The sequence below is a fragment of the Beauveria bassiana genome (genome assembly GCF_000280675.1).
Source record: "Beauveria bassiana ARSEF 2860 unplaced genomic scaffold BBA_S00033, whole genome shotgun sequence".
NCBI classification, from domain to species: domain Eukaryota; kingdom Fungi; phylum Ascomycota; class Sordariomycetes; order Hypocreales; family Cordycipitaceae; genus Beauveria; species Beauveria bassiana.
In genome coordinates this window covers 126,802-150,584 of record NW_007930868.1, presented here as the reverse complement: position 1 = coordinate 150,584, position 23,783 = coordinate 126,802, and the positions used below count along the sequence as shown (strand labels likewise).

The window sequence follows — 23,783 nt, the reverse complement described above, 5'->3', positions numbered from 1 at the left end:
CGTAACCAGAGCACGACAATGATGGAACACCGGCCGATATTTCAAGAAGAATGTGTATCGCGTTTTGGGTATTATAGATTGAGGTCGTCACTAAGTTCTGCCTGCACGCGGCAGCAAATAAACGTCATCGCATGACGTGGACGTCTGGCATGTGGACGGCTCTCCCCGCAAACCACGCTCATCAGCAAATGTGTGCTCGGCTTAATGAATTAGAAGCCGTACAGCTACATCAATCAAGACTCGACTTGAGAAGCTTTGAAACAGTATCCCCATGATGGTTCCAACATTGTGTTGACGGAAAAGGCTGCTGAGGCAGCGGCTTCGTATTGCCCCTCCCCCCCCCCGGTAGGAGACCGTAGTGATGCTAAGATCTCGATTTTTCCGTCAATAATAAATGAGCAGTAAATATGATACTCTATTGGCTCCAATGCGCATCTTATAGCTGAGCCCTCTTCTGAGACGGTCGCAAAAAGCTGTCGACAAGCTAGAGGCCATCTCCCACAATCTGACGATGCTGATCTCACGACGCAGCATGCTGCAGGAGGCAGTTCTGGTGCCTTTTATCAACCAAGGTAGATAATGTATAATCTTTGTGTAGATGTTTGCACTTTTATTTATCCACCAATTTTCTACTGCTTTCCTATCCATACACGTGCGTCGCTTCATAGCAAGCCATGGCCGATTCGTTTAGCTCAAGTTCAGTCAGCCAATTCTGCTGTACAACGCCGTCGTCCCCAAAACTCTCATCGAACCTTGGCGCGCAGCTCCTCTGGGCAGTCATCCTGCACAAACGGATGCGCCTTTTGAAAAGCCGAAAGCTCGCTCAAGTTGGCCGCAATCTTCTTGACCGTCGGGTACGGCTCCAGACTGACGCCGAAGCGCTCAGCGCCCCATATCGCAGGCATAAGGGCCACGTCGGCAATCGTCACCTCGTCGCCGACCGAGAACCTTCCCGCGCTGCCCTTTGCCGTCTCCTCGTAGGCCTGCAGGCCGTCGTTGATGAGCTCGGCGCTCCACTCCTCGGCGCTGGCGTGGATGGCGCGCAGGCGCTTCAGGATGCGCAGGTTGGTGACGGGCTGGACGTCGCAGGCGATGATGGCGGCGAGGGAGCGGGCCACGGCGCGCGTATTGGCGTCGGCGGGCACCAGGGTCGCGTCGGTGGCGCCGGCGACCCCGGGGTGCTTCTCGTCGAGGTACTCGATGGCGGCCATGGACTGCCCGATGCGCAGGTCGCCGTCCCGGTGGGCGACGAGCAGGGGCACCGTGCCGGAGGGGTTGAGCGCGCGGTGCGCGTCAGAGGTCTGCTCGCCCTTGAGGAGGTTGACGTAGACGGGCGTGTAGTCGAGGTTCTTGAGGTTGAGCGTGATGCGTAGGCGACCCGAGCAGGAGGAGCGGAAGTAGGTATAGAGTGTATAGTCAGACATGGTGCCGAGTTGACCTTTTTCTTTCTTTGGAGAATGTGAAAGCTTGCTCAATGGCTTTACAGAGAAAAAACAAGGGTTTGCGAGCTCACATCGTGATGAATTGTCTGTTGTTTGTTGTTGGAGGCGGGGTGTAGCCACGAAGTTCCGTGCCTAGCCGAGCGGTAGTTCCGGCTTATCGGAGCTGATTCCGCTAATCAGTCCCAATCGGGAAATCGCTTCCCGCGCACGCGTTGAACGCGCCTCTACGGGCGGCAAACAGCCCGATATCAAATCAACCAAGTCTGAGTAGAACCAAGTCCAAGTAGAATTGACCGACATTGATTATGCACAGATTGATCGAGGGTATTCGAGCTTCAAAAAGGGCCCGAGTTCTGCGATTGAAAGAGGCTAGCAGGTGCAGGGTACAGATCCGCTTACACCCATTCCGTTGACATGGACAAAGATGGAAACTGGCTGGCGATGGAACGTTTCATAGCCGTGTAAAATTGAACTCTATCATAATAGCAATTTGAACAGCTGGAAATAATTATTGTAGTCTCCACACGCCACAAATACCGGCAACGGCGTTCTGCAAGCCAAGAGCCTGGGCGCCAAGTGCGGCTTCCAAGCCTCTACCGGTGATACTCGGATCGAGTATCTTGGCGCTTGTGGATATGCTGAAAAAAATTAATTCAATGTATCAAACCGATAGAACACTCTGTAATCACCGCGATGGCTTTACTTCCTACAACCGATATTATCATTATCCACAATCGCCCAGCGGACCAGATAGAAAGGGGAAACAGACGCGCCAGAGAGTAAAGGTACGAGTCAAAAATGATAAAAGTCGTCAAAAGATGTAGTGGTTAGTAAAGTAAACCTAATCGAGGAGAACGAGACACATATGGAAGTTGTGCGCGTGTTAGATGCTCGTCTTTTCCATCACTGCCACGCTTGCGGCATACATTGATAATCGCAATGCCAAGTCATTATACACGAATCTTCCAACTATGGCAAACAACTTTAGCCATAACTTTCTTCTTTTACTTTTGTTCACTGTACCGATCTGTACCAGGCACGGTAGATTCGCTCCATGTGGCCAGGCCTTGGATAATGCCTGTAGGTCACTTGAGCAAGGTTGGAATTCTCTTGCGAAATACTGTATACGAGGACCTCACCGCGGATAACTCATTCTTGCCGCATGAATCAGGAAAGCCGGGCCAGAAAAGGACGTGTTGCAACGGTTGCATTCGGGTCCAATAGCGTCGACCCTTTCTGGGGGGGGAAGGCGCAGCGGCGATGATGCAAGTCATCCAAGCGGAGTAGTGCAATATACCTGATAACCTCCTTCGAGCACGCCATTTTGGCCACCAGCGATGGCCCGACGGCTGAAGGTGCGATGTACCTTAAAAAGTAAAGTTGCAAGGGCCCGGCCTAGAACATTTGCAAAAAGACGGCCAGCCCGCAAAATCGCGGCAGAGACAATATCTGTTCGCGTGAAAGAAGTTGGGATGGGCCAACACGTATTTCAAATATATCGGATATTCCGAGGTCCAGGGGGGGTCCTGATTGTGGCTTTCAAATGAATACAAACTCCGTGGACGGTAGTTGTCCGAATTGAACATTGCCGCCGAGGCCGTCTGGCTTTTGACTTGACCGGCCCGTTTTGCATTGTCATTTGCAAATTTGAAATAACTGCAGACCGAGAGTCGAGAAAAGTCATGATCGTCGAGCAAGGCAAACCTGTAGTCACGCGCCAATACTACCTTACTCGGCCAAGCCTAGAACTTGGACTTGATGGCGGGATTCCCGTTTCGACATTCGTTTTCCTCTCCTCTGCCCTGCTATACGCTGTCTTTATCGCATGCAGGACTCAACTGTAAATTCTCGAGGCCAATATGAAAGTTGGATGAACAACTAGTACTTGTCACGGAGAGGAAGATAGAGACCAAGACGATGCGGCATCCCGCACTAAAAAGTCGTAGTGAGACAACGAGCTGTTGGCGTGCTTTTCTCATCATTGTGATGCTCAGCCTCTTCAACACAGCACCAGCGCACCACCGCTTACACAACAACAACATAACCCATCCTAATTAAGAAACGGGAACGTGACCTCCCGTCATCCGCATGGCACCCCGGCCAGCTGAGCAACTAGGCGAGCCCTGTTTTCTGCGACCGTCGCTGTAGCAGTCAGTCAGGCGGGCAGGCAAGATTGGGTTGCGAGATTTTTTTTTTCTCCCTCTCGAGCAGATTTGCTGCTGTCCGGGTCGTCGCTAGCTGACGCGGGCATGGGCCCCTTTTTTTCCCTCGTTTCTGCACAAGGACGAAGCCAACGAGGCGAACGTGCTTGTGGGTGTGGATGATGCCGTTGCAGTCAGGGCTTAGCTGCCGTGGGCTTCAATATGAGGGAATGGGTGGGAGCAACAGGCTGCAGATGTAGCCGTGCTGCAAGGCCCCCTCTCCCCTTTACGAATTCCCCTTTCACTATTACTGAGTATTTCTCCTTGCTCTTTCATAGTTTTCAGGTTATTCTGCCGCCCGTCTTCCTTTCTCTTTATCGTAAATTGTCTCTGCTGGTTTGGTGGCAGCCCGTGGCGTACCTCTAGTTTCATACCTACTAGGGAAAGAGTTTCACAGTAGCTTGAAGACGTTGTTTGTTAGGCGGATGGCGCAACTCCTTTGATAAATGCTCATCACCCCCCAAATCTCACAAGACTTGAAGAAAATCGCAAAATCTCTACGAGGTAGCATTCCGATGCTGCAATGTTCGGAAAAGCTTTTATCATTATGCAAGAGAAAACTCTCAACCCTCGTTTTGCGCGCAGAGGCCCGAAAAGCAGGGAGCTGCCCTGAACTGTGAGAGCCTCATGTCTTGTCCTTTAGCCCCCCCCCTCCATCAAGAATGGCGATCATCCGACGCCCACCTCTTTGCTCGTGGTGTGTGGACTAGGCTCGCTGCAAGATGACGGGAAAAACGGAGGCGCAAGTCCACACTTTGCAGAGGTATTGGTAATGGTTGCCGGCCGGTCGCCTGTGATCAGCTCTCTCTCTCTCTATCTGTGCCCTGGATGCTTTTTTCTCTTTCAAATAATCAAACAAATCAAAACCACCAGAGGCTAAGCTATTTCCTGTCAAGGACAGCTTAAATTGTGGGGTAAAAGCGCCATCTATCGATGTTGACGCCATCTTGGATCAATCTTACTCGTTGACCCATTCCCACTCTCTTCTCCAGCACCAACCGTGTTAGAGGACGCCCCCTAAAAATAAAAATGAATTAAAAAAATTAGGCCTGCGAGCACGCAATTCAGTGGCTCGGTCGACATCATGACATGGGTTTCCGACGCGCCCTTTGAGCTGGCTGGCACGCAAGCACGCTCGCTGTGGACTCGGCGAGGGCGCGGTCGTCCCGTCCAGCATGGGGCCTGGCCTGGCCTGGCCTGGGCTTTCTTTCTCTTCTTTTCGTACCCCAGAAGCGGCGCGCGCCCCCTCCAGCCCCAAAAAGTTAAAGCTCCGGTGTCTGTGCCGTCGTTTCTGAAGGGGGATCTGGGTTCGTCGCTTGGCGCGGCGCTGCGAGAATTCCAGCCCAGGAAAGCCACCGAAGAGTCTTGAAAGAAAAAAATAACTAAATAAATAAATAAAAAATAAATAAAATAGAATTAATAAAAAAAAAATCGGGCGTCTAGCAGCTGGTCCTCCTTTATGCGGTCCAGGAAGCATGCGGCTGGTCCACACGTGCTCCTCTTCTGTATTTGCGTGTCTGCGTTCTGTGGTGAATAAAACATTTTGTTATATGAACTTGGTCTTTTCCGGCTTTGTCTCTCAGTCGATCTTCGTGAAGCTCTTGTCGCATCTACGAGTTTCTTGGCCCGGCTTTTCCCACATTAAATCTCCTTTAGCCCCGGCCCGACAAAAACACTATTTTCGATTAACCCTTTATATCTTTTTTTTTATTTGATTCTTCTTTTTCTTCTTTTCATCTATACATTACCTCGGTCATTAAAAAAACAACAAAACTCGTACAAGTTATTGTTGTCGAGGTTCCCGGGCGAATCACGCGCCACAACCCCATCATCGTCACCATGCCTGGCATCAAAGAGCGCCTGCAGCGCGCTTTTGACTCGCAACATTATGACGCAGACGACGATGTTCCCTCCATCTCCAACGCGGACCTCTTTATTGAGCGCGAGCCTACGGTAGCCGAATTCTTGCGGGAAATCACCCCTACAAGACAGGCTGTCGGTCGCTACATCTACAATCTATTTCCCTTTATCCAGTGGATCGGCAAATACAATGTGACTTGGCTCATTGGTGACCTTGTTGCTGGTACGCAAAAAGACATCAAGCACGAACCGAGCGGCAAAAAAGACGGCGGATTACTGACAAATTGCAGGTATCACTGTCGGAGCTGTTGTCGTCCCCCAAAGTATGGCCTACGCCCAACTTGCCCAGCTCCCCGTCGAATTCGGTCTCTACTCGTCCTTCATGGGTGTCCTAATCTACTGGTTTTTTGCCACTTCCAAGGACATCACCATCGGAGTAAGGCTTTTTCCACATCGAACTTGCTCATTGCCCGCCAGCTAACAAAAGCCTAGCCCGTCGCCGTCATGTCCCAGGTCACTGGTAACATTGTTCTCCATGCCAGAGACGTGCTGCCCAACGTCGAAGGCCACATTGTCGCCTCCGCCTTGGCCATCATCTGCGGCGCCATCATCCTCTTCATGGGTCTGGCTCGTCTCGGCTGGATCGTGGAAGTCATTCCCTTGCCTGCTATTTGCGCCTTCATGACTGGTTCCGGAGTCAACATTATTGCCGGCCAAGTGTCCAAGCTTATGGGCATTCCCAAAATCAACACTCGCAATGCCCCTTACCGCGTCATCATCGATACCCTCAAAGGTCTGCCGAAAACCAACATTGATGCCGCGCTGGGCTTGACCTCTCTCGCCATGTTGTACATTATCCGTGGATTCTGCACTTACATGGCCAAAAAGCAGCCGCAACGTGCCAAGATGTACTTTTTCATCTCTACCCTTCGCACGGCGTTTGTCATTTTGCTGTACACTGCCATCAGTGCAGCCGTCAACGTTCCCCGCCACAAGAAGAACCTCAAGTTTTCCCTCATCAAGGATGTACCCAGAGGTAAGGGCGGCTCTGCCAAACAAATCAGGCCAAGACAAGAATACTAACGAAAAAAAACTAGGTTTCCAGCATGCTCAGGCTCCCACTGTCAACTCGGAAATCATCTCTGCCTTTGCTTCGGAACTTCCTGCTGCCATTATCGTCATGCTGATTGAGCACATTTCCATTTCCAAGTCCTTTGGTCGAGTCAACAACTACGTCATCGATCCCTCCCAGGAACTCGTTGCCATTGGTGTGAGCAACCTGCTTGGACCTTTTCTCGGAGCTTACCCTGCTACCGGATCCTTTTCCCGTACTGCCATCAAGTCCAAGGCTGGTGTCCGCACTCCATTTGCCGGTGTCATTACTGCCATTGTCGTCCTTTTGGCTGTCTATGCTTTGACGACCGTCTTCTACTATATTCCCAACGCTGCGCTGGCTGGTGTCATTATCCACGCCGTCGGCGACGTCATTACGCCTCCCAAGGTTATTCTCCAGTTTTGGCGCGTCTCGCCCCTCGAGGTCATCATTTTCCTGGCTGGTGTGTTTGTGACCGTATTCACCACCATTGAGAATGGTATTTACACGACAGTCTGTATTTCCTTTGCCGTTGTGCTGTGGCGGCTGTTCCTGAGCCGTGGCCGCTTCCTCGGCGTCGCTCGCATTCGCACTGTCATCACCTCTCCCAACGGCTCCGTGGTTGGTCTCGGTTCTGAGGACGGTTTTGCTGGAGATTCCGAAAAGACTGCGCGAACCGGCTTCCTACCCTTGGACCATGAAGATGGCTCCAACCCGAGAATTGATCTTCAGCGCCCTTACCCCGGCGTCTACGTCTATCGCTTTGCCGAAGGCTTCAACTACCCCAACGCGACTCGCTACTTGAACCACCTGACGGAGACGATTTTCAAGGAGACCCGCAGGACCGACGTCAGTCTTGTGGGCAAGATTGGTGTAAGCAACGGGACGCAGCTTCATGTGAAACAAGTCGCTAACTATGCATGACAGGACCGCGCCTGGAACGATCCCACACCGCGCAACGTGGAGAAGGAGCCTGTCGATGACACCAGGCCGATCCTCAAGGCCATTGTGCTGGACTTTTCGACTGTCAACAACATTGACGTCACTGCCGCCCAGGCACTGATTGATGTACGCAACCAGCTGGATCGCTACGCCGCGCCCGGCACTGTGGACTGGCACTTTGCCAATGTCGAGAACCGCTGGACGAAGCGCGCTCTCGCGGCTGCTGGATTCGGCTACCGCTCGCCCAAGCCCAAGGCCGGCGAGAACCCTGGACAGTGGAAGACCATTTTCAGCATTGCCGACCTTGGCGGTTCCGACAGCGCGGCCAAGGCTGCGGCTCTCGACGACAAGTCTGGCCGCGGATCCTACGATATCGAGAGCAAGGTAGCTCCCGAGTCTGAAATTTGGCCAGCTTCGGGTTCTGAAAAGGATGTTCCCAAGAACCCCGGCAGTGCTCGTCTTGTTGCTGTTCACGGCCTGAACAGACCGTACTTTCACTTTGACTTGCAGGAGGCCGTGGAGGCTGCTGTTGCCAACGCGGACCGGTATGACTGAGCTTGATTATATCATCATTCTTGTCGTGTTTTTTGGGGGTATTTTCGTCCAAGATTTTGATGCATTTTGTTTTTTGTTTGGGATATCATCATGTTGTTTGTTTTGTTCATCTGTAAAGAGTAGGCAAGGAGGCACTCTAGGAAACCCGAAAGAGTAGGCAAGGGGGCACTCTAGGAAATCGTTCATCAGCATTTTATATTGTAATTTCTTCTCAGAGGACATATTTTTATAGACTTGAACCCGGCATTGACTCTGCAAGTAAACAAGTTGATCGAGTTTGCACATCAGCCAGCCTACAGCGGGCCTTTTAGAAAAAGAAAAAACCAATTATTTCATTTAGCTCTTGACATTGAATTCTCTTCTCAGAGGATAGACTTGATTTTTTATATTCGGGTGCGACATTGGTAATAAAAGAGAAAGAAACATGCCAAGGTCGCACAGCCTACGTTAGCGCGTTAGTCAGTCGGCTACAGTGAACAAAACTCCCAGTTTCAGTGGAGTGGGCCTGTAAACTACCTACCTGTATTGTATGTAGCCTGGAAATTTCTGATGAATTCAACGGAACGTCCGGCTCCCTACTTTAACGGCTACTTACTCTGTGACTAAAAGGTTACTAAGGGGTCATAGGAGACGCTAAAAAGTTTGTGTATGGCGTTGCCATGTAGCCACGGCGTCCATCACATCGAGCTTAAATTAATTGATAAAGTATCAACAAATTTGTCTTCACATCGTGGCGTCTTAGCAGACCTCTTGTTATAGTTTAGTACCTAGGTAGCTATAAGTAACCTCCCGCCCTCAAATAGTCCTGCAAAACAGTGGCAACAGTGGCACGTACCAGCAAGCTGCAGCAACTCGTCATTGTGGCTCTCACTCTTTTTTCTCCGCCAAGCCAGCCACGAATCCACGATTGCCACGGCCCACGGATGCCACGCTACCTGCGGTCCTAGCCCCACCTCATCTGCCGTCCCGGTTTTGGCTTCTTTCCATCCTACAAAAAGTCTTGATTTCGGCAACCGCATCTATCTCCGTCCCTTTCTTCCATTCACCCCAAACCCGTATCTTGCGCTTCCTACCCAAGATACTGTCATCTCGATCGTAATGGACGACCCCAACGGCCGCCCTCCCTCGGTGGCGGCCACAGAGCTGCAGCACCAGCAGCAACAGCAACAGCAACAGCAACCCGACAATGCTGCGCTGGACGGCGCCCGTGCCCCAAATCGCAGCACTCAGTCTCCCGGTCTAGCAACGCCCAGCGCTACAGCAGACTCGCGCAGCGACTACTTTGACCCGGCTTCCAACTTGCGCCAGCAGCCTTCGCGCCAATCTGTTCGCTCTGCTTCGCAGTTTCCCGGCGCCGTCGGGCCCGCTGGCGACTCACGCCCAGCTAGCCGGAACCGCCGACCGAGCATTCGTATTCGACGCGGCTCCAATGCATCAATCAGCACACAAAACTCCGATAATGCCGCTGCTGCTTCCTCTTCGTCTGACGCACTCGCGACCGCTTCCTCATCCGCACGTGTTGGACGCCCTCGAAGTGCATCACAGCCTTCCCTGGATGTTGCGGCTCGTACTGGCGATGTTGCAAGGCACTCGCGCCGCACCCCTCAGGTTGCCCTGCCGCGACTGACAGAGGAGGGCGCACGCCCGACCATGCAGGAGCTTGGCTTGACTGGCAGCCCTCTGTCCCCGACCACCTCTCTCCCCGGAAGCATTGCTCGCCACCAGCCCGAGTCTACCGACCCAAGCCCTCCTCAGCAAAACCCCCGTAGGCGCTTCAGCAGGTTTTGGCCCGGCGGTAACGCCGCTGAGAAGCGCCGGTCCCAGGACACAATGTCCCGAGGATCCATGTTTCAGGATGACGAGTATGACGAGCACCTAGTCGATATCTTGGATACCATCGGTAAGTTTTGTCGACTTTGGCGTCACAACGTCGCGCATCTGCTTACATGATATATAGATCCTGAGATTCAAACACTATCAACACTTACCAACATTCAGAACTCCCTATTCGTTCCCGATCTCGGTGGCTTGATTAACAGACGGCCGACATATTCTCTCACCCAGCACGACGCAGAACGCATTACATCTCGGCCCGGGACATCCGAGCGTAGACCTTCCGTGGCTCCCCAGGAGCCTAGATTAGACGGAATTGCGCCTGACGATACGATTCAGGAATTACCGACCGAGGAGGAAGTAGAAGCAGAAGCACCCACTATACGAAGAACCGATACCATCACATCACAACTGAGCGACTCTCACTATGCTGCACTACCTCATGGCGTATCGCTAGCAAATTGGACACCCGCAGAGAAGTGGGAACTCGACGACCATGTTCGCCACATGTTGCACTCTCGACGATCCAGGTTCAAGCGAATGATGAAAGGCTTTGGTCAATATGTGCGTCGGCCTCTTGGTTTCTTGGTCACTTTCTACGCTACGTGCATTACTGCATTTGGCTTGGCCTGGGTTTTGTTCTTGATTGGCTGGATATACGTCGGCGACAAACAGGAATACACTCTTCATATCATTGACAGTGTATTGGTTGCGCTCTTCTTGGTTGTTGGCGGTGGCATGGCTCCCTTTCGTGCCATGGACACCTATCATCTGGCCTTTGTTGTTCATTACTGGCGCAAGGTCAAAAAGGCGAGGCTCAAGAAGGGAGACATTGAGGCAGTTGACCGAAGCGAGTCGTCCAACGCCTCTGGTGCTTCAGCAACAGATGCCACCAACAAGGAGCCGTCGGTGCCTAATCAAGTTGAACAGGCTGGACACGAGCAGACACCCGTGTCTCGCGCACTGAGCCAGCTGCCAAAGGATCCAGAGGCCGATTTCGAAGAGGAGGAGGAGGACTTGTATCCGCTCACGCCCAAGCAACAGAAGCGCTTCTTGCATCACCGCCAGAAGCTGGTCAAGTCACACAGTTTCTACAAGCCGCACGAAACTTTTACTCACTACAAGTTTCCGCTCAGCTTGCTCATTACCGTCATTCTTTTGCTCGACGCACATTCCTGCCTTCAAATTTCCTTGAGCTCAACCACGTGGGGTATTGATTACCACCATCGCAACCCGGCCATCACGACGACCATTCTGTGCGTCAGCATCACGACCAATATCGTGGCCGGTCTGGTCATTATGAGAGGTGACAGGAAGACGCGCAAGAAGGATGTGGTGCAACTGATAGACCGGCAAGAACTGACAAGTGATGCGTTGAAGAAGCTGGAAGAAAAGAAGAAGAAGAGGCAAGAGAAGCAAGAGGCAGAAGATACGCCGCATATACTCAGCAAATAACTCACCGCCGAACGTCCATGGAGGGACTTTCTGATCTTGAGAAGAAAAGAGAGCAGCAAGCGCTGCGATGACGAGGGTTTTGAGGCCCCGACGCGGAAGATTGAATGTGAGAAGGGCAGTATTTCAATTCTTATGAGCGACATGGTGCATTCTATTGCGTGGCATATTTTTTTTAGCTACTTTAATCACACATTGAGAGAGAAATCAGGCCGGTATTGCCGGAAAAACACGCGAAGGTTCCTCACTTACTTCATTATTTCGATCAAGAGATTTGCAGCTAGTTCATAGACCATAGCAAATGATGCATTTCGTGAAGAACAACCATTCTCGCAAACACAATGAGTGTACACCGCCAACAGTAACGTTCACCACGCGATGGCGGCTGTCGTGCAGCGTCGCGGCCTTTGTACCAGCTGATCCAATTCCTGGACGCCCCACTTGCCCAGCCAAGCTCGCGAGCCTGGATCGACACGTAGATTTCCAAGCCCTGCTCTTTACATCACCACAGCCCAAGCCTCACCGCACAATCGGGCAACCAACCCCTCCCTTTATTCTCGAAGCGTTGATTGCATCCTTCGTACGACTCGAGTTTGAGCAGTTGCCGCAAACTTTGGCCTGAAGCCCGATGGATGACGACACAGCTGAAGCCATGGCCGCGGCCATGGGATTCTCCTCGTTTGGCGCCCAAAATCCTCCGAGCAGGAAGCGCAAATACAACCCCAACAACGATGCTGTTGTTTCCGTTGACAATCTTCAGCGTCACGGAACTGGCGCAAACTCTGCGCCTGTGGGGGAACGCCGGGCACCCCCTGCTAATGCCGACGAGATTGCCCTGGACGACGAAGTCGACGATGACAGCGCAAATAATAACGGCGAGGCTGCCGCTGTAGGAGAAGCTGAAGGTGTCTCTGCCTATGCTGCTGGCGGCTCCTCGCACGGTATCGGCGCCGGAATCGCGGGTCTGCCCCAGCGCCCAGCCCCTGCTCATGGCGGCTTTGCTGGCAATCAGCATCGGCGAGGCGGCGCGCCACGACAAGCTTCAGGCGGTCACCATGGCATCAACAAGCTGTGGTATGAAGACTACTACGATCACTTCTCGAATGAGAATCCTTGGGCGAAACTCGAAGAGGCAGCTGGCCTGCAACCGATTTCGACATGGTTCCCGGTCCACACGAGCAAGGAAGAGGTTCACCAAGCGCGAGCGGCTTGAGCCGTTTACTTTGAGCTTGAAACAGCAGAGGATCAGAGCCGTTTCCCATTGACCGCGTCGTCATTATTCTTTGATTCGTCTTTGCTGTCAGCGTCGCAATCTCATCACGTGATGCAATCCGTCTGTCGGCATTGACGATGTTCTTCATCGGCCAGACAAGCACATGATTGGAGGAGCTACTACTACTCCCGGTCTACACACTGCCACATACCCTTGGCAGGACAGATCCCGCCGCTCAACTCTGACTACGGGGGGCGTGTCGCATGGAGAGATGGATACTGGCTGGCAGCCCTGCTACAGGGTGCTTTGCCGTCATTGGACCGAGATCAAGGAAGCAAAGGCTATTGTGTGCTATGCAAGGTACAGATACAGAGCCTCTCATCGAGTCAAACACCAGCTATCCATCCCGAATAGGAAAAGCGCACTGCAAAGAAAAGAATGTCCTCCACCCTGGCTCGCCGGCCCCTGTGCCCCCCCTCTTGTCTGCGTCTCTGGCTTGCAGTAAACCCTGCCAAGTGCCTGCGCAGCATCGAAGCAGCTTCAAACTGTCAGAGGAAGCTACTCAGAAATCAATTGAGTCGAGGCGGCTCCACCAGAGTCAGCAGTTCTAGCTGTCTCTGGGGAAAGCTGGCATACGTGCACGAGCCCGCTTGGGGTGCCGGATGGCATCGGGGCCGAATCGCCAGAGACCATGACACTGGCCACAGCACCCCCACAGGCTTGCAAGCGGCCCGCAAGTGGGATATGCTGGCGGCAGACCCCTGGCCGTTCGGCTGGAGCCGATAAAGCAGCAAGAGATGGCGCGCCTACATGACTGCACGATTGCCGCGGGGCGCTCCAAATTTGACGTCTCTGCTCAACGGCCTTGTGGAGACGAGATTTTTTATACTCATAAAAATTTGTCGAAATTTTTCAGACTGTTTTTCCTTGGCGTGTACGAATTATGTGCCAAGTTCCAGACTCGAATTTTTGTTTGAATCGTGTGATGTGTGCCGGTTTTTCGTCCTGTCGTAATATCGTGGAATCATGATGCCGCTGCGATTCCGAATACATGAAATAAACGCATGAAGTGGAAGATTAGAAAAAGAGGCCGAAACGCCGCAAACCAAAGTCGTCAAATGAATGGGAATTGCATCTCCTAGCATTCGGGGGACGGAAATCTGGCACGGGCCTTGGCATACTCTTTTGGGTGCATGCGCGAGGCTTTGGCGTTGAGCGTTCTGCGAATTCAGGTTAACCCCGCCTCAAAAACCGAAATACAGAAAAGAGTAATGGGCATTTTGGAAATTTTTCGTTTCTTTTGTTTCTTGCCAAATGTGCCCTGTGAGAAACCGACTTACGAGACTTTCTTTTGCGTCCACTCGAGGTCGCTGCGAACCTCGCGCGCATCCCGCATGCCCTCTTGAAAACGCTCGCGAGTGCGGGCCAGACGAGCCTGCGCCTGTCTCTGCAGATCAGCGAGCTCGCGATGCTTGGCGTTGAGTTTGCCAGATCTGACAGACTGGTCAGCTGCAAAATCTTGTACTACGAGGCCCCACGCGGTGGCCGTTGTCCCCATCAAAGACTCACGTTTGCGCCTGGACGACCATGCTGCGGTCGAGCGGGATGGGGTTAAAGGAGTGTGAGAAGCGGTCCTGCATGTAGTCTTGAAAGTCGACGCCGCTGGCGGAGCCGACGCTGTCAAACTCGGCGCCGGTGCTGGAGGGGACGGCGCTGCCGGGGAGAAAGCTGGCAGCGGAGGCGCTGGAGAAGCCGGTGTGGGAGAGGGAGGGCACGCCGGAGATGGTCGAGGCCGAGTCGTCGCACTCGGGCGGCGAGATGGAGTACTGGCTGTAAGAAGGGTATTGGTTGCCCTTGCTGGGGACATTGATGGGCATGGAGTAGCCGGCGGTCTGGTAATGTACAGACATGGTGATTGTGTTGAGCAGTGTATGGTGAGGCTGGGGGAATAGTTGAAAGGATTGAGACAAGAGACAAGTCAGACTTGGGTAGAGACTTGAAGTTATATTGAAGACGAGATATAAAAGGAAGAAGAAAAAAAAAGAAAGGTCTCAGGAGGACAATGGGCCTTTTATACTTGTTTTCGAAGGGGTCCCCCCCTCCCCTGCTCTTAGATAACACATGACAGCATCTATTCGCCAGGGACTATTTGCCAACGACCCGCTTCATCAATGACACGACGGATACGATGGGCTGGTATCAGCAACGAAGGCGAAGGGCCGGCGAGACGGAGCCCCGTGGTGGTGGCATCAGCAAGGTGGGCCGGACGAGGACGAGGACGAGGACGAGGATGCAATGGGGTGTGGGCCAGCAAAGGAGGGTTTATTGTTCAATTGCTAGCATTTCGGTGGCAAAATTCATACAAAGGTCTTGGGAGAGGGTGCAATTAGAAGAAATGGCAAAAAAACATGTTCGTCAGACCTTGAGGGGGTGTGTGTGTATGTGTGTGTGCGGTGGTTATTAGTGATTGTGAATATGGGGGGGTGTGTTGTAATGATGCACGAAGAATGAGCTACGATGGCGTAGGTCTTGGTCTACTCCATGAAAGGGGGAGAAGAACAACGCTCAAAGCACACAAGCCCATTTGAGATGACCGAGGGGGAGAGAGGAGGGGGGGGGGGAAACAAAGTGAGTGCATATGCCGAAGAGGAACAGTAGGAAACAACGAGTTGCGGAACCCAGTCTGCCGGGTGTGTAGTGGAGAATGTGTGAGTCGAGAAAAACATGGGAGGCTAGGCTAGCAAATCGACGTCAATGACGAAAAAAAAAAAACCAAAGGGGGAGAAAAGAAAAGCAAAGAGCCGCTAATAAGGTAGGATAGGAGGGATAGATTGATGCAGAAATATAAAAAGAGGGCAAAAAAACAAGGTTGTATTGGAGCCAATTGCGCTAGTAAGGGAGTTGGGAGAAGAAGAGCTATATAAATGTTAAAGTAGAAATAAACTCGGGATAATTTTGAAATGACAAAAGAAAAGCAGTCAGGCTGAAGAATACGTAGTAGGGAAAGGAACAAGAAGAAAAAAAGGTTCGAGGACCATGTGGCTTGCAGCCCAATGGCACAAAAAGTTACCTCCCAAGGGCTAAAAGGTACCTAACGATTTTATCTGGTCCACCCAAAAAGAGAGAAAAACCCCGCCGGCGCCGGCGCGCGGTCTAGGTAGTTGGCGTGCTTGTCCGTCCATGATGACGGCGGTCGCACAACGGTTTTCGTTTCAAAGACGACTGTTTTTGCACCACGAATGAATGGATTTTTATCCCTCCCATCCATCATAGCTACACAAAGGATTACAAAATGAAAAAACTTGATCGGAGTGAATCCCACGTTTTCGTGTTTCCTCGAGTCGGTTTGTTTGTGTGCGCTCGGCGGAGCTTCCCCCGCCTCGATGACCCGGAAGCTTTTCGCTTGCCTACAGCATAGCATTTCTTGTAGTTAGAGAGGCGGGCGGCGGGGTTGGTGTAAGTAAGGCAAGGCAGGCGAAGCGGTCTCTATCTCAGCACGTACAATCTCAGTACAAGACTTCGGGCGACATCTTTTTAAAAAATGTTTTTGCATTCATATAGCATTCTTACACATTTCCCATATTTCTATCGTCTTATTCTCCCGTCTACTGGTAGGAAAATATTTGTTGATGGGATAAGAAAGATATGAGTGAGGGGCTTTGCGCAGATACAAGCGCGGCCACGGCCTCCCGTCCCCCCTCCGCCAAAACCCCCCATGCAGATGCATGAACCCTTGTTTTTTTAAAAGCAGCACCAGAAATACTTGTGGGCCACTTTAACCAAGGCTTTTTTATCTTTTAATTTTTCTTTTCCATTTCAATCGAGCCCAAAAATTGGGGCGGCCTTTTTCAAATCAAAAAAAAGCCTTTGGGCAGAGATGCAGCAGGACCTAGCTCTGCTCCGATTCGGGCAACAAGTTCCTCCCACCTGTCCCCTTTCCCCCCCCCGGAGGAAGGGTCCCCAGAATTTTTGATGCGTTGTCAAGATGAATACCAGAGGATGCCCCGAGAAAAGCCTTGCCCATTGAGAAGGGGGAAAGGGCCAGACAGGAGTGTGCGTTGTTGTGTGTGTGTGTGTGCGTGCGTTGTGTACGTGTGTGGTCGACCTTGCATAACGTAGTACTGCCTGGCTGCCCACATGAAATACAGGCACACGGCAAATAAAAAAAATATGTGCCTGTTCTTGCGAGTGGCAGACCAGAGAACAAGACTGAAAGGAAATGTTGCTGAGCAATTGTAAAACCCATGTCCCAGAAATTCCATATCATGCATATCAACTCGTGCCCCCTGCCAGTTCTTGTCTCTTTCCTCTCAACAAAGTGATCAAAGTGATCAAGTCTATCCATGACCTCGTAGGGGGTTCACAACTCAACATATTATTTGTGCCTGTTCCAGCCCTTTTCAATGAATAGCCCGCATGGCCAGCAGTCTTTCACGCCCCTCACAGAATCCCTGCAGTAGAGCCATCTTGGCCGATAACTATCAGTATGCAACACCCGCCAGCCTTGCTTGCCCTAGCTGGACTGCCACCACATCCTCGCACCCCGATACCACCTCGCTTTCCTTGTTGATGGATGGCTGAAATACCCAATGCCGTCTTCTTCGACGAGTCCTTATTGGGGGGTTATAATCGGAGATCCCGGCATGACACAGGGCAAGCAAGCCATGCGCACTTATTGTCCTCTTGATTGGCCCCCGTCTCCTTTACCCACGGCCTTGGTTCAGGTGCCAGGTCCATGTAAATTTGCCCCTCCCCCGCCAAGTCGACGCCCCAGTGACGTCTCTGGGCCTTTCTGCATATTCGTGGTTCGGCGCGCGGTCTAGACACCAGCGTTGGAACCACCTGTGTCTTGCTCGCTCGAAAAAGGGCATCATAGATTGGCTTCTGCACGGGAACTTGCATGTCTCCCAGCAGAGTACAGAATGTGTTCAGTAGCAGAGACAGACACGACAAAAGGGGAAGGATGTGCCCGGCCAAGCATTTCCTCTTTCTTCTTTTCTCTTCTTGCACCGCATTATCAATGCCATTGACAAGTCCACCACCCACCGAAAGGGCCACACCCAAAAGCCGCCTCACTAGGTTAGCACCGACTAACGTAGCGTTTTTTTTTTTTTGCTGGGATGCCCGCCTTTTTGTCCTCTTTACCACGCACACCGCTCCCACGAACCTGGAATTCAGGCCTCAAAAAAACGTCACTAGGCTGGGCGAAGCTGTCGGGGGGGTGTGAGACCTTTGGGCAGACAAGCCGGGTCGCACCCGGGTAGTCTCTCCTTTTCTTCGCGGACTACTCGTCGTAGCGTAGTAGTATCATCCGAGCATGAACGTAATTGCAAAGATGAAATAAAAAAACAGACGGCAGTGGCTCGCCGAATGCAAATGCACGGCATGTCAACAAAAGATGACCTGCATTTGACCAGTTCGTCCAGCCAGCATCAACGACAAGATAATGAGCTGCAGAGAGGCATGGATTGAAAGCGAACGTTCAGCCCAAAAGCATGTGTGTGTTGTCTGCCCTTCCTGCGCCCTACTAGGTCCCAACAGCAAGCCCAGCATCCAGCTGCTTGGTACCTTGGGGGCCAGCAAAGCGAACCAGAAAAAAAGAAAAAAAGCCACGCCAAAAAAAAAAAGTAAAGCGCAGCGTTGCTTTCCAGCTCATTCAGTAATTATGCAACACACATTGTTCAATTGATGGGGGCCGATGCCCGGCCGCCCCGAGCATATAGTTTGTGCAACAAGTTGGTCGCTGTGCAACGAGTATTGCACAAGTCTCACAGCGCGCCTCCCAGTAAGTCATAGACATGGCATGCGGTGATAAGACAACGCGTCGATTTGCCCCTTCTTTTTTTCTTGCCTCGATCTATACTTGAGCTGCCATGACTCCTCGTAATTGATGTAGATGCAGTGTATGCCGCGCTTCCCCGTCAGACATGCGGCCGTCCTGGCCCATGATACGCCATGTAGGACATGGTGTCCATCCAGCTCGCAGCGTGCATATGCCCCGACAATGCGCAGTCGACGATGCAGTAAACAGTCAAGCCAGTTTCGTATGCATGGCACGTACGAGGGCACCAGTCTCGAAACTTGTCGGTGTGCAAGTGTCGTCGAGAACCTGTTTGCAAGTCAATAAGCCCTTGGCACTTCTTCAGCCGCCTCAAACTGGCAAAAAAGCAAGGAGAGGTGGGGAGTGCAACGTTTGACAAGAATCACCATTTTCTATCTAATGCGAATGGTATATAGCCATGCCGTGGAAAAATTGAAAAGCAAAACAAAAACCCGTCAACGCCAGTCATGCAGCGGGCACGCGTCTCCCTCGCCCAAGATTAATACTCAAAAACCGCGAGTGGAGTGTTTGTCATGAGGAAAAAAGAAATGTAAAAGGTGTGCGAGACAAGTGAAACAGACCACGACGTTTTCACGACAGCTTTTTGTGCTGTCGCTCTCTTCATCGAGACACAGTCAGCTACCCGCAACTAGAAAAACAAGTATAAAGCAAAGACCAAGTAAGAACAAGTCACCAAATGAAAGTGTCAACAGAATGTAAAGTGTCTAGCCAAACACCTTGAGGAACCCATAAATGCCTAGACCGCTGAGGACAGGAATCGTCAGGTTGTCGTCCCAGCCGAAAATGTCCACCACCTCGCTCGCCGAGGCGACGACGCCCGACACGAGCGACATGACGCCGAGCGCCAGCGAGCCCGAAATGGACCAGTCGCCGCGGTTTTCCTCACCCACGAGCGCCGCAGGCAGGGCCAGCACATTCTTGAACATGAAGCCCTCGTCGCCGGGCATGGGCCCGACCGTGGGCACGAGCCAGCCGTAGAAAAAGACCGACGTGGCGACGCCCACGGCAAAGGCGGCGAGCGACCCGGCGAGCGACTTGCCGCGGCGCAGGCGGATGGTGTAGCGGCCCCAGAGGCGGCCAAACGTGCTGGCGGCCGTGTCGCACCAGCTGAGGAGCAGTACGCTCATGACGCCAACGTCCTTGGGCAGGGCGTAGAGCACGGACCATGCGCCGAGCAGGTACCAGATGACGCCGTTGTAGCCGTCGTACTCGCTCTCGCGCATCAGAGCCCCGAGGGCACGTACGTACAGCCGATTGACGGGCGCGAAGCGGTGACGCAAGAGGTCCGTCGCCGCCACGGGCACCAGCGCCGTCATGAGGTACGGTGCCACCGCGCTCGTCTGCGTGCCCGTCGTGTACAGCCACACCACGAAGAAGCCAATCGACACGTGCAGCGCCTTGCGCGGCACCTCGTGCTTGTGCACAAACGTCTTGAAGTGCCGGTGGATCGGGATCAGCCCCAGCGGGCTGCGACTGCGGCTTAGGTCGCGCCAGCTCCAGCCGGCGGCCGCTGGCGGCGGCGCCAGGAAGCCTCCGTTGATTTGCGCGGGGCCGTCTGTCGTCGTCATCGTCGTGGACTTGCCGTTAGGCGACGAGGCTGTTGTTGACGTCGTGGGAGTCTCGGTGATGCGCGGCGTCATGCGGGATAGCTTGCCGGCGTCGACGGGCGAGCGGCTGCGCGTGCGCGACTTGCGCTTATCGGGCACGCTATCAGCGTCAGACGACGAGTCGTGCGCGGGCTGATGGTTGGAAGAGGAAATCGGCGGCACGTTGCGGCGGCGCGCGCCGGAGCGGGTGCGCGGCGCTGTGTACTCCTCCTCGACGTCGTTGGAGGGCTCGGCAGTGCGCGGTGGCGTGTCGGTGCTGGACATGGGAGTCGCGCCGGCGGCTTTGCGGCGGAGCGACATGGTAAAGGCGATGGGAGGCAGCGGCGAGCAGGAGATGGGGCCGGCCAGGATGCGTCGAAGTGAGGGAAAGGACGACGGCCAGATGGGCGGACAGCACGTCGTCGGGTTGTGGTCGTCGGTGGTGATGTTGCTGGGAGGAGGCTGGTGCGGGAAAGAGCGTGCGGTGCGAATGTCGTGGGAGTGCAGCGCAAAGAGTGACCAGGGCGGCGCTGTCGCGTGATCAGATGTATTGTTGGGGCTAACGACCGGAGCGATGATGGTGGTGTTGTCGTCTCCAACAGTCATGGGCGCCAGAGCTGACGTGTGGAGGCGCGCTTGCTCCAGAGATGCAAACCTTCACTGCGCTCCGCGGGGACAAAGTGAAGGATGAACAGGTATCGACTCTGTACAGGCGAGCGAGTACTATCTCGGGACGAAATGACTCGAGATTGAAATCTTGTGAGCGCAAAAGTGTACCGATGGAGGGAGGGTAAATAAGAAGCCAGGTTGGAGAGGCAGACTTGGCGCCCGGCAAGGTTTTCCCCTACCTAATCCAATCCTGGTTGGACCAGCGCTCCGAAGGTGCCGTGAGACCCGCTCCCAGCTTTGGGCCAGGTTGAGATAGATGATGCATGTGACAAGAGAATGTTATGATGGCAGAGTATCCGTAGCGAAAGTTGATGTATTTGAAAAGGCGGCAAGTCGTTTCTCTTGTTGAGAGATGTCGATATCTTGGTTCGTACTCGCACACCGTCGCAGCTGTATCATCCTACGTCAGAATTCAGGGACCTAGGTAGCTAGCAGCAGAGGAAGGCGATTGCAGCAGATCATAGCAGGATGCATATCTATCACAGCTAAGATGAAAAATGTACAAAAATACGCAAACCCGATATAGCAGAATCAGGATACACCTCTATCAATATTTTACATGTCAAGCCCATGCTCACTGCCAAAATCACTGCCCTCGTGAGAAGTAACTATCTGCAGTGTAAATGATTACTGTTAGCGCTGTACGGATACTGTCTTGTCCCACCACGCCCCTGTAAAGCCAGGTCACGCCTGTCGCACCATGCTAAACGCTTTTTTTAACAACCCGCACGTGCTGATAAGATTAAGATTTTTGAAAGATCGGCCGCAACTTTTTTTTCCCAAGCTGAGCTGTGTAGGTCGAGTCGCCTCTACCAATCCTCAGAACTCCAATTTCTGCACATTTTCCTATTCGTCGGGAATTGGGCTTCGACATGGCCCCCGGCAAGGTGCAAGTCAAGAAAGACCCCAGGGCCTGGAGCAGTCTGTCGCCTGCGCTGTCGCCCTGGATTCTGGATGCCGTCTCGGCCATGGGCTTTGCGCGCATGACGCCGGTGCAGGCCGCCACCATGCCGCACTTTCTCGGCAACAAGGACGTCGTCGTCGAGGTACGGCATATCCGCGCTTCTAATTCTCCTGGATTACAGATGCTTACACATTTAGGCCGTCACCGGCTCCGGCAAAACCCTCGCCTTCCTGCTGCCCCTCGTCCAGCGCCTCCTCCGACAAGAAGAGCCCACGAAGCGACACCACGTCGGCGCCATCATCGTCTCGCCGACCCGCGAGCTCGCCGCCCAGATCCACACCGTCCTGCTATCCCTCCTCGAGTTCCACGTGCCCTCGGCCGAGATCCTGCCCTTCCTCGCCCAGGACGACGAGAAGCGGCCCGCCACCGCCGCGCCTGTCGTCGTGCCCCAGCTGCTGGTCGGCGGCACCACCACCACCGCCCAGGACCTTGCCTACTTTATGCGCCATAGCCCCAACCTCCTCATAGCCTCTCCGGGCCGTCTTGTCGAGCTGCTCTCGTCGCCGCACGTCCACTGCCCGCAGTCCACATTTGAGTCGCTCGTCCTCGACGAGGCCGACCGCCTGCTCGACCTCGGCTTCAAGCAGGACCTGCAAGACATTTTGTCGCACCTACCGAAACAGCGCCGTACCGGTCTCTTCAGTGCCAGCGTTAGCGAAGCTGTCAGCGAAATCATTCGCGTCGGTTTACGGAATCCCGTCAAGATCGAGGTCAAGGTCAAGATGAAGGACGGTGGCATTCTCGAAGATCGCAGGACGCCAGCCAGTTTACAAATGACCTACATGATCCAACCCGCCAGCCACAAGTTGCCGGCGCTGGCGCAATTGCTGCAAAAACTACCCATCATGCCGCAGAGAAGCATTGTCTTCTTGTCCACATGCGCTGCTGTCGACTACTTCCAACATACACTGCCCAAAATCTTGCCCAAGGGCGTATCATTAGTACCGCTGCATGGCAAGCACCCAGCCAACGTCCGCGAAAAGAATTTCAAGAGGTTTCTCTCCTCTGTATCACCAACTCTCCTCATCACGACCGATTTGGCCGCGCGCGGTCTAGATATTCCCCAAGTCGACCTTGTCGTTCAAATCGACGCGCCCTCCGACCCCAAAGTCTTTATTCACCGCTGTGGCCGCGCTGGTCGCGCCGGCCGTAAAGGTCTTGCCGTCCTGATGCTACACCCAGGCCGTGAGGAAGACTATATACGATTTCTCGATGTCCGCAAGACGCCCATACACGAGCTCACGCGGCCCTCCATCTCCGTCTCTGCGTCCGATGCACAAGCCGCGACTGAGCAGTTCCGCAGCCTCCTGCGCGACGACCGCGCCATCCACGACAAGGCGCAAAAGGCCTTTGTCAGCTGGGTGCGCAGTTATAACGCCCACCAGGCCGCATCCATCTTCCGCGCCGCCGACCTCAACTGGGCGGATCTCGGCGCCGCCTGGGGCCTGCTGCGGCTACCGCGCATGCCAGAGCTCAAGAAGTGGGACGGCGACAAGATGCTCGGCGTGACGATGGACTGGGACAACTTTGCATACAAGGACAAGGCGCGGGAAAAGGCGCGCTTGGAGGCGCTCGCTGAGGAGCGCAGCAGCGGCGGCGCGGCCGCGGAAAAGGCGGCGGCCGAAGCGAAGAAAAAGCGCAAGAACAACGCGGCGTGGAGCGGCCGCGCCGAGCAGGAAGAGGGGCGCGAGGAGCGCAGGGAGAAGCGCAGGAAGAAGCGAGAGGCGGAGCGCGCGGCCAATATGACGGCCGAGGAAAAGAGCCAGGACGCGGAGCTGCAGGACCTGCTTCGCCAGGTGCGCGAGCAGAACCGCGCAAAGAGGGAGGCGGAGAAGGTCGTCAAGGCCCAGGATAGGGAGGATTCATTCGAGGGCTTTGACGACTAGCGATGTACATGAACAAATGAATGCATATACCCACGATCAGCCGACCAGCTGTAATGATGTGTGAGTGTCTTGAAATTTCGATAACAGCCGTCTGGCTGCGGTGGTGTATGGATGTCTTGGAACTTTGAGACGATTCTGTTACTGTCAACGTCCAAACCTCTTCTCCTATTGCCGCTTAAGTTGCTTTGTGGAAGTAGCAAGTGAAAAAGGGGTCGCTATCTGCTTGAGGAGATGCGTTGAACACA

The 23,783-nt window shown here is 53.5% G+C and overlaps 7 protein-coding genes across 7 annotated transcripts; 4 read left to right on the top strand and 3 right to left on the bottom strand.

Annotated features, from left to right (window-relative positions):
• Nucleotides 1–743: 743 nt before the first annotated feature.
• BBA_08298 (maleylacetoacetate isomerase) lies at nt 744–1,424 on the bottom strand (the record flags this gene model as incomplete). The annotated part of the gene is made up of 1 exon (XM_008603395.1): nt 744–1,424. One exon carries the CDS (start codon nt 1,422–1,424, stop codon nt 744–746), a length of 681 nt encoding a protein of 226 aa, XP_008601617.1.
• Nucleotides 1,425–5,482: 4,058 nt separating this feature from the next.
• On the top strand, nt 5,483–8,093 carry BBA_08297 (sulfate permease; the record flags this gene model as incomplete). The annotated part of the gene is made up of 5 exons (XM_008603394.1): nt 5,483–5,726; nt 5,794–5,939; nt 5,996–6,539; nt 6,601–7,469; nt 7,524–8,093. The coding sequence occupies 5 exons, from the start codon at nt 5,483–5,485 to the stop codon at nt 8,091–8,093; spliced, it is 2,373 nt and encodes a 790-aa protein (XP_008601616.1).
• Nucleotides 8,094–9,191: 1,098 nt separating this feature from the next.
• BBA_08296 (uncharacterized protein) lies at nt 9,192–11,381 on the top strand (the record flags this gene model as incomplete). The annotated part of the gene is made up of 2 exons (XM_008603393.1): nt 9,192–9,993; nt 10,051–11,381. The coding sequence occupies 2 exons, from the start codon at nt 9,192–9,194 to the stop codon at nt 11,379–11,381; spliced, it is 2,133 nt and encodes a 710-aa protein (XP_008601615.1).
• A 649-nt stretch (nt 11,382–12,030) lies between these two features.
• On the top strand, nt 12,031–12,591 carry BBA_08295 (uncharacterized protein; the record flags this gene model as incomplete). The annotated part of the gene is made up of 1 exon (XM_008603392.1): nt 12,031–12,591. The coding sequence occupies one exon, from the start codon at nt 12,031–12,033 to the stop codon at nt 12,589–12,591; it is 561 nt and encodes a 186-aa protein (XP_008601614.1).
• Nucleotides 12,592–13,729: 1,138 nt separating this feature from the next.
• Nucleotides 13,730–14,501, bottom strand: BBA_08294 (uncharacterized protein; the record flags this gene model as incomplete). Its single annotated transcript, XM_008603391.1, has 3 exons — nt 13,730–13,811; nt 13,932–14,084; nt 14,161–14,501. The coding sequence occupies 3 exons, from the start codon at nt 14,499–14,501 to the stop codon at nt 13,730–13,732; spliced, it is 576 nt and encodes a 191-aa protein (XP_008601613.1).
• Nucleotides 14,502–19,137: 4,636 nt separating this feature from the next.
• Nucleotides 19,138–20,625, bottom strand: BBA_08293 (cytidylyltransferase-like protein; the record flags this gene model as incomplete). Its single annotated transcript, XM_008603390.1, has 1 exon — nt 19,138–20,625. One exon carries the CDS (start codon nt 20,623–20,625, stop codon nt 19,138–19,140), a length of 1,488 nt encoding a protein of 495 aa, XP_008601612.1.
• Nucleotides 20,626–21,560: 935 nt separating this feature from the next.
• On the top strand, nt 21,561–23,538 carry BBA_08292 (DEAD/DEAH box helicase; the record flags this gene model as incomplete). The annotated part of the gene is made up of 2 exons (XM_008603389.1): nt 21,561–21,734; nt 21,790–23,538. The coding sequence occupies 2 exons, from the start codon at nt 21,561–21,563 to the stop codon at nt 23,536–23,538; spliced, it is 1,923 nt and encodes a 640-aa protein (XP_008601611.1).
• Nucleotides 23,539–23,783: the final 245 nt, after the last annotated feature.